The sequence below is a fragment of the Rhinopithecus roxellana genome, chromosome 6 (genome assembly GCF_007565055.1).
Source record: "Rhinopithecus roxellana isolate Shanxi Qingling chromosome 6, ASM756505v1, whole genome shotgun sequence".
In the NCBI taxonomy this organism is placed as follows: domain Eukaryota; kingdom Metazoa; phylum Chordata; class Mammalia; order Primates; family Cercopithecidae; genus Rhinopithecus; species Rhinopithecus roxellana.
The window spans coordinates 21,775,394-21,788,900 of NC_044554.1; the positions used below are offsets into that span (position 1 = coordinate 21,775,394).

Here is a 13,507-nt window from a genome sequence, read left to right on the forward strand (position 1 = left end):
AGAAAGCATAGAAAATTTCTGAGGGTCAAGATATTTATAAAACATAGTAAACAAAAAAATCTGAACTCTGAGTATTAAGTAAACAGGAAATTCAGAGTTGTATTGAGACAAATATCCATAAATGTACTGAAATCTATACAATAAGAGGAACCAGGCTGGGCGCAGTGGCTCATGCCTATAATCCCAGCTCTTTGAGAGGCCAAGGCAATAGGATAACTCGAGCCCAGGAGTTAAAGGCTTGCCTGGACAACATAGGGAGACCTCATCTCTACAAAAAATTAAAAAACTAGCCAGGTATGGTGGTACATGCCTGTATAGTCCCAGCTACTTGGAGGGCCGAGATGGGAAGGTTGCTTGAGCCCAGCAGGTTGAGGCTGCAGTGAGCAGTGATTGTGCACTGCACTCCAGGCTAAGCAATGAAGCGAGACGCTGTCTCAAAAGCAAACAAACAAAGAGTAAGAGGAGCTAAACTGAAGCTCCAGCATTATATTTAACAAAAGATGTATAAGAAGTTTATGAAAAAAAATTGTTAATGTTTATCAAATGGTGTAAAATACTGCTAAATGAGAGATACTATGTATAAATAGAAAGACAAAATATAATAAAGATATCAATTCTTCTCAATTTGATCTGAGTCAATATAATACAAATCAAAATCCCAGCAGACATGTTCCTGGATAATTATATGCTGAATCTAAAATTTAGATTAACAGTAAAAGTTTAAGAATACTCAAGATTATTCTGAAGAAGAAAACAGTGAGGGACTTAGCCTATGTATTTAGTCTGTTCTCACACAGCTAATAAAGACATACCCCAGACTGGGTAATTTATAAAGGAAAGAGGTGTAATTGACTCACAGTTCCACACAGCTGGTGACGCCTCACAATCATGGCGGAAGGCAAAGGAGGAGCAAAGTCACATTTTACATGGCAACAGGCAAGAGAACATGTGTAAGGGAATTCCCCTTTATAAAACCATCAGATCCTATGAGACTTATTATCATGGGAGCCACACAGGAAAGACCCACCCCCATGATTTAATTACCTCCCACCACATCCCTTCCACAACACGTAGGAATTATAGGAGCTACTATTCAAGATGAGATTTGGGTGGGGACACAGCCAAATCACACCGGCCTACTAGATATTGAGCTGGACAACTGGAGTTCACTAGGGGAAGGCAAACTATTTTATAAATGCCCTAGAAAAATTCCTTGGAAAAAATCATTTGAAATGCAGACTGAAATTATATACTCATATAACTTGCAAGTGGACTAAACACATAAATGCAAAAGACAAAGCTTAGAATCATGTAAAATGAAATATATTAAATTATGTGTATAACCTCAGGGTAGGCAAGGATTTCTTAAAGAAAACATTCTACAATACTAATAATTAAAAGAAATGTTGACTTTGCAATAAAATTAAGAATTTATCTCATCAAAAATCACAATAAAGGCAATGGACAAGGCACACACTTGAAAAAGATGTTTGGGTCATATATAACTAAAATGAACTAGCATCAGGAATACATAACCTACAAATCAATATTTTAAATTACAAAATTTTCACTGAAGAGGAAACAATAAAGGTAAACGAATATACAGCAAAATGTCTCCTTCATTAGTGACAAGCAGAGGTATCATTTACACCCATTTGATTGCCTATAATTAAGAAGTGTAACACTTTCACATGTCGGCCAGAATATGTATCAATGTGGGCTCATATACAACTAGTGAAGGTCTGAACTGATACGATTATTTTGGAAAACAATTGTCATATTTTATAAAGCTGACTCTGTGAATACACTACAATCTAGCAATTCTACTCTCCTGTATTGACCCTACAGATATTCTTGCACATAAGTTCTATGAGACTTGTTCAAGAAAATTCAGCAGCACTATTCATAATAGCATACATCTGGAATAATCCAAATAATTTACCCACAGAGACTAAATGAAGGAATTGAGATACATCCTCATAAAATGATATTTAACTGAATAAAATGAATTAAATCTAAGTGCAAACATACATATAAATCATACAAACATAATATTGATGGAGAAAACCAAGTAGCTGAAGACTACATACAGTGTGACATGAATTTGATAATGCTAAAAAGCAAGCAAACTAAAGAATAACTTGTTCAGCAAAGCATTTTTGAGGAGGGAAACTATTTTTAAAAAGAAAAAAATGATAACTTGAATATCTAGCATTTTGGCCACCTCTAGCAGAGAGGAAGGGTGATGGAATAAGAGACTATACAACTAAAGAGGATGATAATATTCTGGGTTTTATGTTGTGTAAACATGTTCAATTATTATTATCTATCATGATGTACATATGGATTTAAACATGTTCAATTATTATTATCTATCATGATAAACATATGGATTTAAACATGTTCAACTTATTATGATCATGATGTACATATGGGTACATATAATCAATTAAACATATATTATTAAAATATAATAGTAATATAAAATCAAATTAGAAATATTTAGGGTTTGCAACTAAACCATAATATCTCATCTTTTATGAACATATCAGATGAACACAGTTACTAAAAAGAAGAACACATACCAAAGAAAACCCCTCAATAGGGCATGAAAATTAAATAATAGATAAGTAAGGAAAATAATAAAATGAGCAGATCCGATTTAAACTCACCACCAGGGCTTTAGATCTGTTGCTTAGAAGTTTCTCAATATCCCTGGCTGCAATTTCTACCAGCTGGCGTGCATTATTTGGTTCCACAGTATACAAATCTTGATATTTCTCATAAATCTATGTGAAAGAAAAAAAAAGACAATAAGAACAATAGTTACTTATTTGGCTTACAAGTTCCCATTAGAATGTATTTAAAACTATAAACAACTGATTAGAAACACCACCCTGTTCTTCCTTTATATTGATCTTTTTGGAGTTTGAGTGTGTCAGGAAAAAATATGTAAATATAAATTTGCTCTAAGACCACTAGCTTGCCAAAATAGAGGTTATGTTAACAGGTTGTAAAACATCTTGTACCACAATTGTTTGTACACGCAATTTTGAAGCTTGATACTGCACTCTCCAATCTCGAAACTGGGTATTATCTGTCATCAGCATCGTAAGAGAAAGGGTAGTTATCCTAGACAACAGAAGGCGAAGTGGAGCATGGGAGGTCAAACCTGGAGGAGTATGGAAAACAAAGGTAGGAGGAAGGGTTGTGTGCTACAGAATGGAGAGAGAGAATACATATAAAGCCCTTGCCCATGTTCATCTAGATAACAAGAGGAGCTTTAGGGACAGTTCACATATATAGAGGAGATGAAGGTCATTAAGGTTTTGGTTAGAACTGTAATGGTGTATTTATTTTTTATTATCAAAGTAAATGCTGCTGTTAGTTTTTAATCACTGAATTAAAGCACATTGAAATTAAGCTAGGTGCCAAAAGAAAAATTTGACTACCCTTCTGGCTCACTTTAGTGTCTATGGAAGGATTTCCCCAGAGTGGCATAAGCTGCACCTGTCTTACACAGCCTGTACACTCTCAGCAGGAGAGGAAGAATTAAAGAAAGGGCGGTTGGAGGGGAAGCAGTCACAGTGTTTGTGGCTGGAGGGCTGAGATGAGAAGGAAATCCCTCATGCATCTAACAGATGGGGTGCACATGCATGACTAAACCATCTTTGAAAGCCAGGACCTGGCAGGTTTTTACTGTCTTATGAGAAGTGAATCCAGGCACATACAGGAACCAGTTCAACCCTGCTTTTTTCTGGCACAACTCCAACATTCTGCTTTACTACCAACAGGTTCTACAGTATGATCCCAGCTGTGCACTGGTAGCACTGGTGCATACTGGCTTCAGATGAACACAGATACATACTAACATTTATTGACTACAGAGCATATCAGTTTTACATGGACTTACAATTTTTTATTTGAAACTAAAATTTATTTGAAATTAAAATTAATATTTTGTAAAGATTTAAATCCATTTTTACTCCTAAAAGTGACTCACTCACACTATGAGGTTTTTCCATACTCATGTGAACTTTGAACTTGTAGGTTTTCACTCAAAGTACTCAAGGCATGTTAATTTAGTGACAAAATCTCCATATTTGGATTCATCCAGGAGTCCTGCATTTTACTAGATTGCTTATGCTTTCTGCTAAGGGGCAGATTATTGAACTCTGGTTTTTTTTTTTTTTTTTTTTTTTTTTTTTTTTTTTTTTTTTTTTAAGACCCATGTCATCCATGAAAAACTTCCTCCAATGCAAAGCTTTCTCTTTCATTTCAGACTAAGATAAGATTCAGGAATACCGATTAATTGATTTGGAGTACAAACAGATAAACTTCAACATCACTTTAATTGATCCAGGATACGTAGTTCTTTGCAGTAAAACCAATAGACCTAACTGGTGTGAAATGTAGTGTGCATTGTACCATTAATACCTTGTTCATTTCTCTATGCAGTCTAACCTCCTTCCTGTGGTATAGGGAATACAATAAGCATAGGTGAGATTAGTTCAGATGTGCAAACTATACTTCAAGTAATGTCATTTATTAAGTCTCTTCATACATGTGCCAGACATATTAATTATTTGGTGCTTTAAGGAATAAACAGATTGTAAGTCCACAGAAACAATTTATTTCAAGTATGTATCTTCTCAAATATATAAATTTATATCTCTTAAATTTCCTTTTAGGATAATTTTTAACTACCTAACAGAAACAAGATCTAACTCACAAATAAATGTGAAAAAAATTAAGTCAAGAAGCTTAAGTCTAGAATCCCTAGTGTAAATATCTGGCTGTATTATTTTATATATAAAGCCACAACTGAAATGTTTTCTTTGGTAATAAAAATAAATTAAAATTATATAACTCTCCCCCCAAAAAACTAGCTCTTGCTTCTGGTTCCAAAGACTACAATCATCTTTGTTGTCATGAGAGCTATTGCAAAGCTCTCCTGATATATGTTTAGTAAATAATTTTCAGAATAGAAAGTTTCATATGGAGTTTTATGATCACACAATATATTTTCATAATATGTGTATATTTCCAACTCTTTCCATCACTAAGACATATTTCTACAATATTTCATGTATTAATATTTCAAACACATCTTGAGGTATCTTTTCCTCTTCTTCAGCTTATTGTTTTGTAAATAATTATCTGCTTTGCCATTTTATCCAATTTCTTTCTTGAAGGAAAAATAGCACGGTGGAAATAATATAAGTTTTTGGCACCAGACAGAGTTACTTTTCAATCATGTCAACTCTTCACATGCTGTGCAATACTGGCCTTCGTTTTTTCTCTACTAGAAAGAATGTAGCATATAGAGAGAGTTCAAAGCAGGATGCTTTTCCTCCTGATACACTCATATGCTTTAGTTTTCCTACAGTTCAAGTTCTCCTGCTGCCATCCTGACGTAAGTCTTAACAAAAAGAATACTTGTCACCTGTACATTCTTCCTTTCCTACAATCTTAACCAACTAGCTTTAATGTACTTCCATTGTAACGTTCAAAGACCAAGTTTCTCTGTGATGACAACATAGATTATGGTTTGTGAGACAGGCAGAAAAACCATAATCTATGTTCTAAATATCTTTGTTCTAATTAACATAATATGTTAATCATGCTAATTAGCTATGTTAACATAATCTATGTTCTAAGTCACTTTGCTCTAATTAGGTCCACAGTTCCAAGATAATCATCACAATTATACATTTTAAAATAACTTCAAATGTAATATCTAAAAAATGATATTACTCAATGATATAATTGCTTAACAAAATTCCTAAAGAAACCTCTTGGAAATCATAATACAGATGCCCCAGAAATATTTCCTCAAAACTAAATATGCTTCCAAGCTTTTAGATGACCTAAATTTTTTTTAAAAATTTTTATTTAAAAAAAAAAAGATTTTTAGAGACAGGTCTCACTATATTGCCCAGGCTGGGGTGCAACGGCTATTCACAGAGGCAATCATCCTAGCCCTCCTGGCCTCAGGTGATCCTCCCATGTCAGCCTTCCAAGTAGTTGGAACTACAGGTGCATGCCACTGCACCCAGCTATATCATTATTAGCAATCAATTTAGGCAGCTACTCTATATCACTTTTAGGTGTTTCATATACATTATATTATTTATTCACTTTAAGAAATCTATAATATACATTTAATTAACCATTGTATTAGTGAGAACAATGGGATTCAGGCTGTAGAATATCTGGAGGGAGTCTGAATCGCACTTCATCATAAAAGAGCAAACCAATGCCCAGAGCAGCCGAAGGTGAATGGTAAAATGTGGCATATTTAGGCAAAATGAATCTGCAATGCCACTCTATGCCCTGAATCTTGCTTGGCTTCAGCAGGATGTGGAAACTTAAGAAAGCCCTTTGAAATGAGCAAGAAAGGAACAAGGGTCAGCATGTCTGCTAGGAGATAGGCTCTGCCCACGATCAAATAAATTCTAATGCAGAAGCTGAGAGATGGAAAGCGGGAAGCAGATGCCCGGCTGAAGGATAATGGTAAAGAATCACCTAGAGCTGAGGGGCCCTAAGCAGGTTGAGAAGATTGGCCAAGTTCTAAGTAGCAGTCAAGTTCACTATCTATATCAAGAGAACAAAAGCAAGCAAATACACCAGACATCTTGTCATATAAGTTTCTCCCTACACCCAGGCACTGAGAAACAAAGTAGATTAGAGAAATATCAAAAAGGAGTTAGAACTTACTAAATCCTTAGTTGACCACAAAAGGTTGTTTTGATCTGAAAGAGGCTAACCTTCAAGTGATGAAATTAATTTTTCCCACTCCTAGGGAAGAGAATGGCAGCTCATAAGCAAGTTAAGTTCCCTAAAGAGAAACAGTCAAATTTCTGCATATTAAATCTTAGGTAGGTAAATTTTGACAACCCCATCTCCCAATACTTGCACGTGTACTTTCGTTCCATGGAAATTGGCTTGGACAAGCAATCAAGATTTCTGCCATATCCACAGACATCTTTCTGAGGGATGCTTTCCCTTTGACAGTCCCTGATGAAATAGGAGCTCCCTTACATATGGCTAGAAATATTCTAATGTATGGCCTTGTCCTTGACTTCTAACCAATTATATCAGAACTTTTATCAGACCTGCAAGCAGTTAACTTCTGAGGCAATGGCATGTAAAGAGCCAGATACAAAAGACCTGTATAAATAAACACACTGAACCAATCAGATGCTCTCACCACAGGATGACAGTTGGATGAAATAGCATGGATCAAAGGTTTAGTAGAAGTGGAACTGAAAAGACTAGTGGGAGGAAAACAGTATTCAGATCTACTGAGCAATAGAAGTGGTGGTTATGACAGACAGAAGAATGGCTTCCCAAACATCCATATCCTAATCCCCAGAACCTGTTAATATGTTGTTACATAGCAAAAGGGAATTAAATTTGCAGATAGAATTAAATTTACTAATCAGCTGGTCTTAAAAGAAGATTACCCTAGATAGTCAGAGTTAGCCAGTGGAATCACAAAGGTCCTTAAAAATGGAAGAGGAAGATGTGACTAAGGAAGAGTAAACCAGAGAAATGGCAGCACGAGAAGAAATCAGGCCAACACTGCTGGCTTTGAAGACCAAGGGAAGGAGAAATGAGCCACAGAAAGGACTTCTCATCTCCAGAATTGTAAGATAATGAATCTGCATTGTGTTAAACCAATAAGTTTTTAGTCATCTGTCACCATAGCAATAGAAGACTAACATAATGTGTTGCGGGAAGTCAGGGACCCCGAACGGAGGGAACGGCTGAAGCCACAGCAGAAGAACATAAATTGTAAAGATTTCAAGGACATTTATTAGTTCCCCAAATTAATACTTTTATAATTTCTTATGCCTATCTTTACTGCAATCTCTGAACATAAATTATGAAGATTTCATGGACACTTATCACTTCCCCAATCAATACCATTGTGATTTCCTATGCCTGTCTTTAATCTCTTAATCCCATCATCTTCATAAGCTGAGGAGGATGTATATTGCCTCAGGACCCTGTGATGATTGCGTTAACTGCACAAATTGTTTGCAGAGCACCTGGGCACCTTGAAAAAAGAACAGGATAACAGCAATGTTCAGGGAACAAGGGAGATGAGAGTTTGGATTCTGACTGTCGGTGAGCCGGACAGAACAGAGCCATATTTCTCTTCTTTCAAAGGCAAATAGGAGAAATATCGCTGAATTCTTTTTCTCAGCAAGGAACATCTCTGAGAAAGAGAATGCGCCCTGAGGGTAGGCCTATAAATGGCCCCCTGGGGGCAGCTGTCTTTTACAGTCAAAGCCGAAGGGATGAAATAAGCCCCAGTCTCCCATAGCGCTCCCAGGCTTATTAGGACGAGGAAATCCCTGCCTAATAAATTTTGGTCAGACAAGATGTCTGCTCTCAAACCCTGTCTCCTGATAAGATGTTATCAGTGACAATGCATGCCCAAAACTTCATTAGCAATTTTAATTTCGCCCCATCCTGTGGTCCTGTGATCTTGCCCTGTCTCCACTTCCTTTGTGATATTTTATTACCTTGAGAAGTATGTGATCTCTGTGACCCACACCCTATTCATACACTCCCTCCCCTTTTGAAAATCGTTAATAAAAACTTGCTGGTTTTACAGTTTGGGGAGCATCACGGAACCTGCCGACATGTGATGTCTCCCCCGGACGTGTGATGTCTCCCCCGGACACACAGCTTTACAATCTCTCTTTTGTACTCTTTCCCTTTATTTCTTAAACCAGCCGAGATGCTTAGGGAAACAGAAAAGAACCCACGTTAACTATCAGGGGCAGGTTCTCTCAATAATAAAGAGTTAGCTATGAAGAGTTCCCAGCAGAGTCAACAATGATAGCTTCTGAGGCTGCCTTGCCTCTGAACTGCCCTTCCTTGGAACAAATTATTTTCTAAATAACTTGAGTTCTTGCTGAAAGCCAAGCTCCTCCTGAGTTTGCTTAAATTAGCTAGTTTTCTTTTTTTTTTTCAAATAGGATCTCACTATGTTGTCCAGGCTGTTCTTGAACTCTTGAGCTCAAGCAATCTCCTTTCTCAGCCTCCCAAAGTGCTGGAATTACAGGCGTGAGCCACAGCACCCAGCCTATTTTTTTTTAAATGAGTAGGTCAACAATACACTTCCTGAGTGATTCACTGTTCCTAATAATGAAAAATTCTAACAGAACTGCATGTCTGAAGGTGTGATTAACAGTATTTATTATTAGTTTGCATTTTCATTTCATTTATCATTAGATTCTGATGAATATGAAAGATGAGCTCCATTGTGAGCAACATACAATTTCCATTAGGCATCAGGATATAATGAAATTAGTTCAAGGATACCCATTGTTACCTTCACAATTGTGTGATGTTCTAAGAAGAAAGATGACAGAAAAGCTAAAAATATCAAAATGAACATACATTGTATAAAACTGTACACAAACTGGATAAATAAATATCATCCTACCTCAAAATAATGAGAATTGGGATTAAAAGAAAGTGTTACATTGTATTTCCCACCATCATTCTAATTCCACTGTCTGTTGGATAACAGGAGTAAATTCAGTATCTTCAATACTAATGAAGGCAAGAAAAGTGATTCATTGTCACCTCTGCTGCTTCAGATACCCACAAAATCAATTTCACTTAATTTTAGTTGAATTTTGCAACGTGGGATGGTTTGTCTGTGGGTTATACTTTTTTTTTTCCTTTATTAAGTATTCCTTGGGCTTTTGAACTACTTGTTCCCTAGCAACTAAGAATGCCTTCTTTCTAAAGGGTGTATTAACACAAAAGAATGATATAATGTTCTTTCTTGGTCACTTTCAAGGATCAAAGTTCCCTTAACTAAACAAATACTAATGCAATATTTTTATATAGCATAAGTATCTTTTTTCTTTATTTGTCATAAGTCTCCTCATCATCTAAGCTGGTCATCACATAGAAATGTTGAGAAATGTGAAGATTCCTTCATCTAAGGTAAAGAGTAACTAGTGACTGGAGATCTGAATCGATGTTAGAATATGCTTTTAACAACAACAAAGACAATACCAACAAAACCTCCTTTTCTCCTATGAAAATTAGTTGAGTTTTAACAAAATGAATTTTGCCATAAAAATTATGTAATCATTTCTAATTAGTCCCTGATCTCTTCAACCTCTTCCTTCCCTTTGATTAAAATAATAAATGATGTCATCTCCTAAATAAAAGTCAGGCTTTTAAAATGTCTTACTCTTTAGCATATTGTCAATTGTGTTTAGGGCTGCTGTGTAAATAACTAATGCAAATACCAACTGCTAAAATGTATTAATTCATCTTAGTGTGTGTGCATTTATGAAACCATAGGTATTCATTTTACAAGATGCATGATATTGTATTAATGTCATTTTTAAAAATCACATTTGATTCCCTGCCTCTTCACTCTAAGTAAATTATGGCCTTTTTTTCCTTTCCCTATAACCTAGCTTTTTGAATTGGGACACTACCTTTGAAATTTTTTATGACTTGATATTTCTATTGTGCTACTTTTAAGCACATGTGAACATCAAACATATATAATTTATATAACTGTCATATTTATTGTGTATTTTCTATTCCCCTTCACTAGAAGGTAAATTTCAGGAGGACAAAGATTTTTGTCTGTTTTGTTCACTGGTATATAACCAGTGCATAGCACAGTGACTGGCACGATCAATAATGAGTGCATGAATTAGTGAACGGATACTGATTCTGTGTCAGGCTTTGCTGGGAATGTAACTTCCCTGTATTTTTATAATTTATAAAACAACTTCTTCCCTGTATTTTAAAATCAACATTTATTTTAAGCCTAAAAAAAAGACTAAGATACTATGCAGTTACATAATAGACTACAAATACAACACTGATACAATAATTAAATTCCAACAATAGAATACACAAAATAAGGTAGTGATCAGTGTGAGGAAGAATATGAGTGTTCCAATGAAGAGACATAGAAATGCATGCTGTCAGAACTCCCAGAAATTAAGATCAAAAAGGCTGCAACAGTCACATAAATGAAACTTACAGCCATGTTTTGGAGGAAAAGTGATTCAGTAAGGGATGAAAGAGATCAGAATGTGTGTAATACAAGGAGTTATGGGAAAATAGAGTGAAAGGCAAATTGAGACATAATTATGAAGGATGATAAAAGGATATTGGTTTATATCTTATTCTCTAGTCTACCCAACCTATTTTAGACTAGTAAACCACCTAGCTCAGAACTTCTAGTGGCCATCACAGCAATCAGTGCATAGGAAGAATCTGAATTATAAATTTGTTCACTATAAACACAATCCAAATATATATATATACACATACACAGGCAATTATATACATGCCACATACATATACACACACATATAAATACAAAATTTGCTCATATCCTCAAATTTATAGTGCATACTTTCCCAATGATAACTATATCAAACTGGCATTCTAATACCCAACTCACGAGTCTCCCTAGCCACTCTATTCTTTCTATTTGCTGTGATACAGCTTCTTAGCTAGGACTATAACATTTCAAATGGAGCATCGTCTTTAGAAGGATATTTAGGAAGAATGAAGTCACAATTGGTGAGCGTTCTGCAGCACACAATGCTACTTGCCCTAGCTCCTATTAACAAGAACATGATGGTGACACTTCCAAGCAATATATTAAAGAAGGAAGAAAGAAAAGAACAAGTGACGATTGCAAACAGGCCACTTAATTTTCTCCATATTATACATAGGAATGGGTGATTATATTTAACCAGAAATGCAGGTTGTCCCTTGAACAGAAAAACTAAACTATAACAAAGATGAAAGAATTTTTCAGTTTTTAGGATAAAGGTGTTTGGCACAAAAAGTAAATTTTAAGTTCATGTTTAAGAATACCTAGATTCAAAACAAGGAAAACATTAACATACATAAATAACAGAAACTCTCTACCTGTTTTGTTGTTGTTGTTTTTTAATTCCAGAGGTAATTTATTACCTAGCCTCTCTTTTTCCATATCTGAAGCTACATATAAATTGTAATTTGAGTATATACTTTGACCAGAAAATTCATACGCAATTAAAAGTGAAAAAGATCATACTAAATTCATTAAAACGAAATTTAAAAATAATTAACCATAGGCTGAGTGAGCTGCCTGTTTAATGTCTCTAACCCCAAACGACCTAAATTCATTTCACTGCCAGTAAAATAATTTTTCAAAGCAGCCTGGTTTTAATTTGCCCATAACTGTCATACCTTATTAACAAATGGCTTTTCTAAAGCAAAACTGATACCTACCAATACTGATATACAATTTTACAAATATATATTCATTTAAAGAATTTCATACACTCAGATTCTTCAGTTCTTCTTGAGCAGTTTTTCAACCTTAGTACAACTGACATTTTACAGACAATTCTCTGTTGTGAAGGGATGTCTCATGCACTGCAGGATGTTTAAAAGCCTCATTGCCCTCTATACCAAGACTATGCAAGTAGCAACCACCCCATGCCCCCAGTTATGATAATCACAAGTATTTCCAAAGATTGCCAAATATATGCCAAGGCACAAAACAGCCCCTGGCTGAGAACCACTGCACTAAATACATGTTTAGAGAAATAATAAATAATAACATATCCCTCAAATACTAGCATAATTTCAGGATGTTAATTAATGGCTGGAAGAGAATGGTAAGGTAAAAGAAAAAACGTTTTAATATCTTTTGAGAAAATATTGAAAGTCACCCTAAAATTAGAAATCCCCTGAGTTTATTCTGTGTCTTTGAAAATTAATGTAATTAACCACTGTTCAAACAAAAATAGCTTCTTACTTAAAAATCTCCAGTGCAGCAGGGAGGTGGGGGGAGGATGATAGTGAAAGGAATCCATACTCTCTGCACTCGTTGTAGTGCTATATTCTGCAGTCAAAATAGATTTCTTTCCACTTATGACAAAAAGAGCAAATCCAGAGTGTAAGATAATTTTAAATTGCCTACATCATTATGGTGCTGATTTAGTTATAGCACTTAATTGCTGAGGGAAGTAAGGCAACTCTGAATAAAAGCAAAACATATGGAATTAATAATAAATTGCTATATTTGTTTATTTAAAGTGAGAAAGCACATAACTTCCTTACAATTTTATATTGCCTTTTACCCTCAAAACAACTGGGTAAAGGGAATTCTAATATCTGATATTCTAATACAGCTTCTTTCAGCACTCCCGGACTTGAAGATTTCCAATCCTTCTTGTTGCCTGCGCATCTTGCTGATTCCCTAGTCAGGATCACCAATGATTAATTGTGTTCTGTTTTTGAGTATCTCCCTTTGTAAATATATTAAACTCTCTGCCACCTAGAAAAAGAATATTCTATTTACATGAGATGACATGACCACAATGTCAAAGAATAAGCATTAGTTTGAATTACTAATGAAAAGAAATTATTCACTCAGAACGCTTATGTAAATACTATCTTAATTGAGAGTGCTGAATGCTCAATATTTATACACATTTCA

General features: G+C 35.1%; 1 protein-coding gene across 4 annotated transcripts in view; it reads right to left on the reverse strand.

The window, feature by feature from the left end:
* Positions 1–13,507, reverse strand: part of CACNA2D1 (calcium voltage-gated channel auxiliary subunit alpha2delta 1) — a 517,017-nt gene that overhangs the window by 404,911 nt on the left and 98,599 nt on the right. For all 4 annotated transcript variants that reach the window (XR_004058100.1, XM_010387918.2, XM_030933213.1 and 1 more), the window contains exon 3: positions 2,673–2,789. Coding sequence is in view for 3 of the 4 variants with exons in the window: in XM_010387918.2 (XP_010386220.1) it covers positions 2,673–2,789 (117 nt within the window). In the remaining variant the exon portion in view is untranslated. The remainder of the gene's footprint in view (positions 1–2,672; positions 2,790–13,507) is intronic.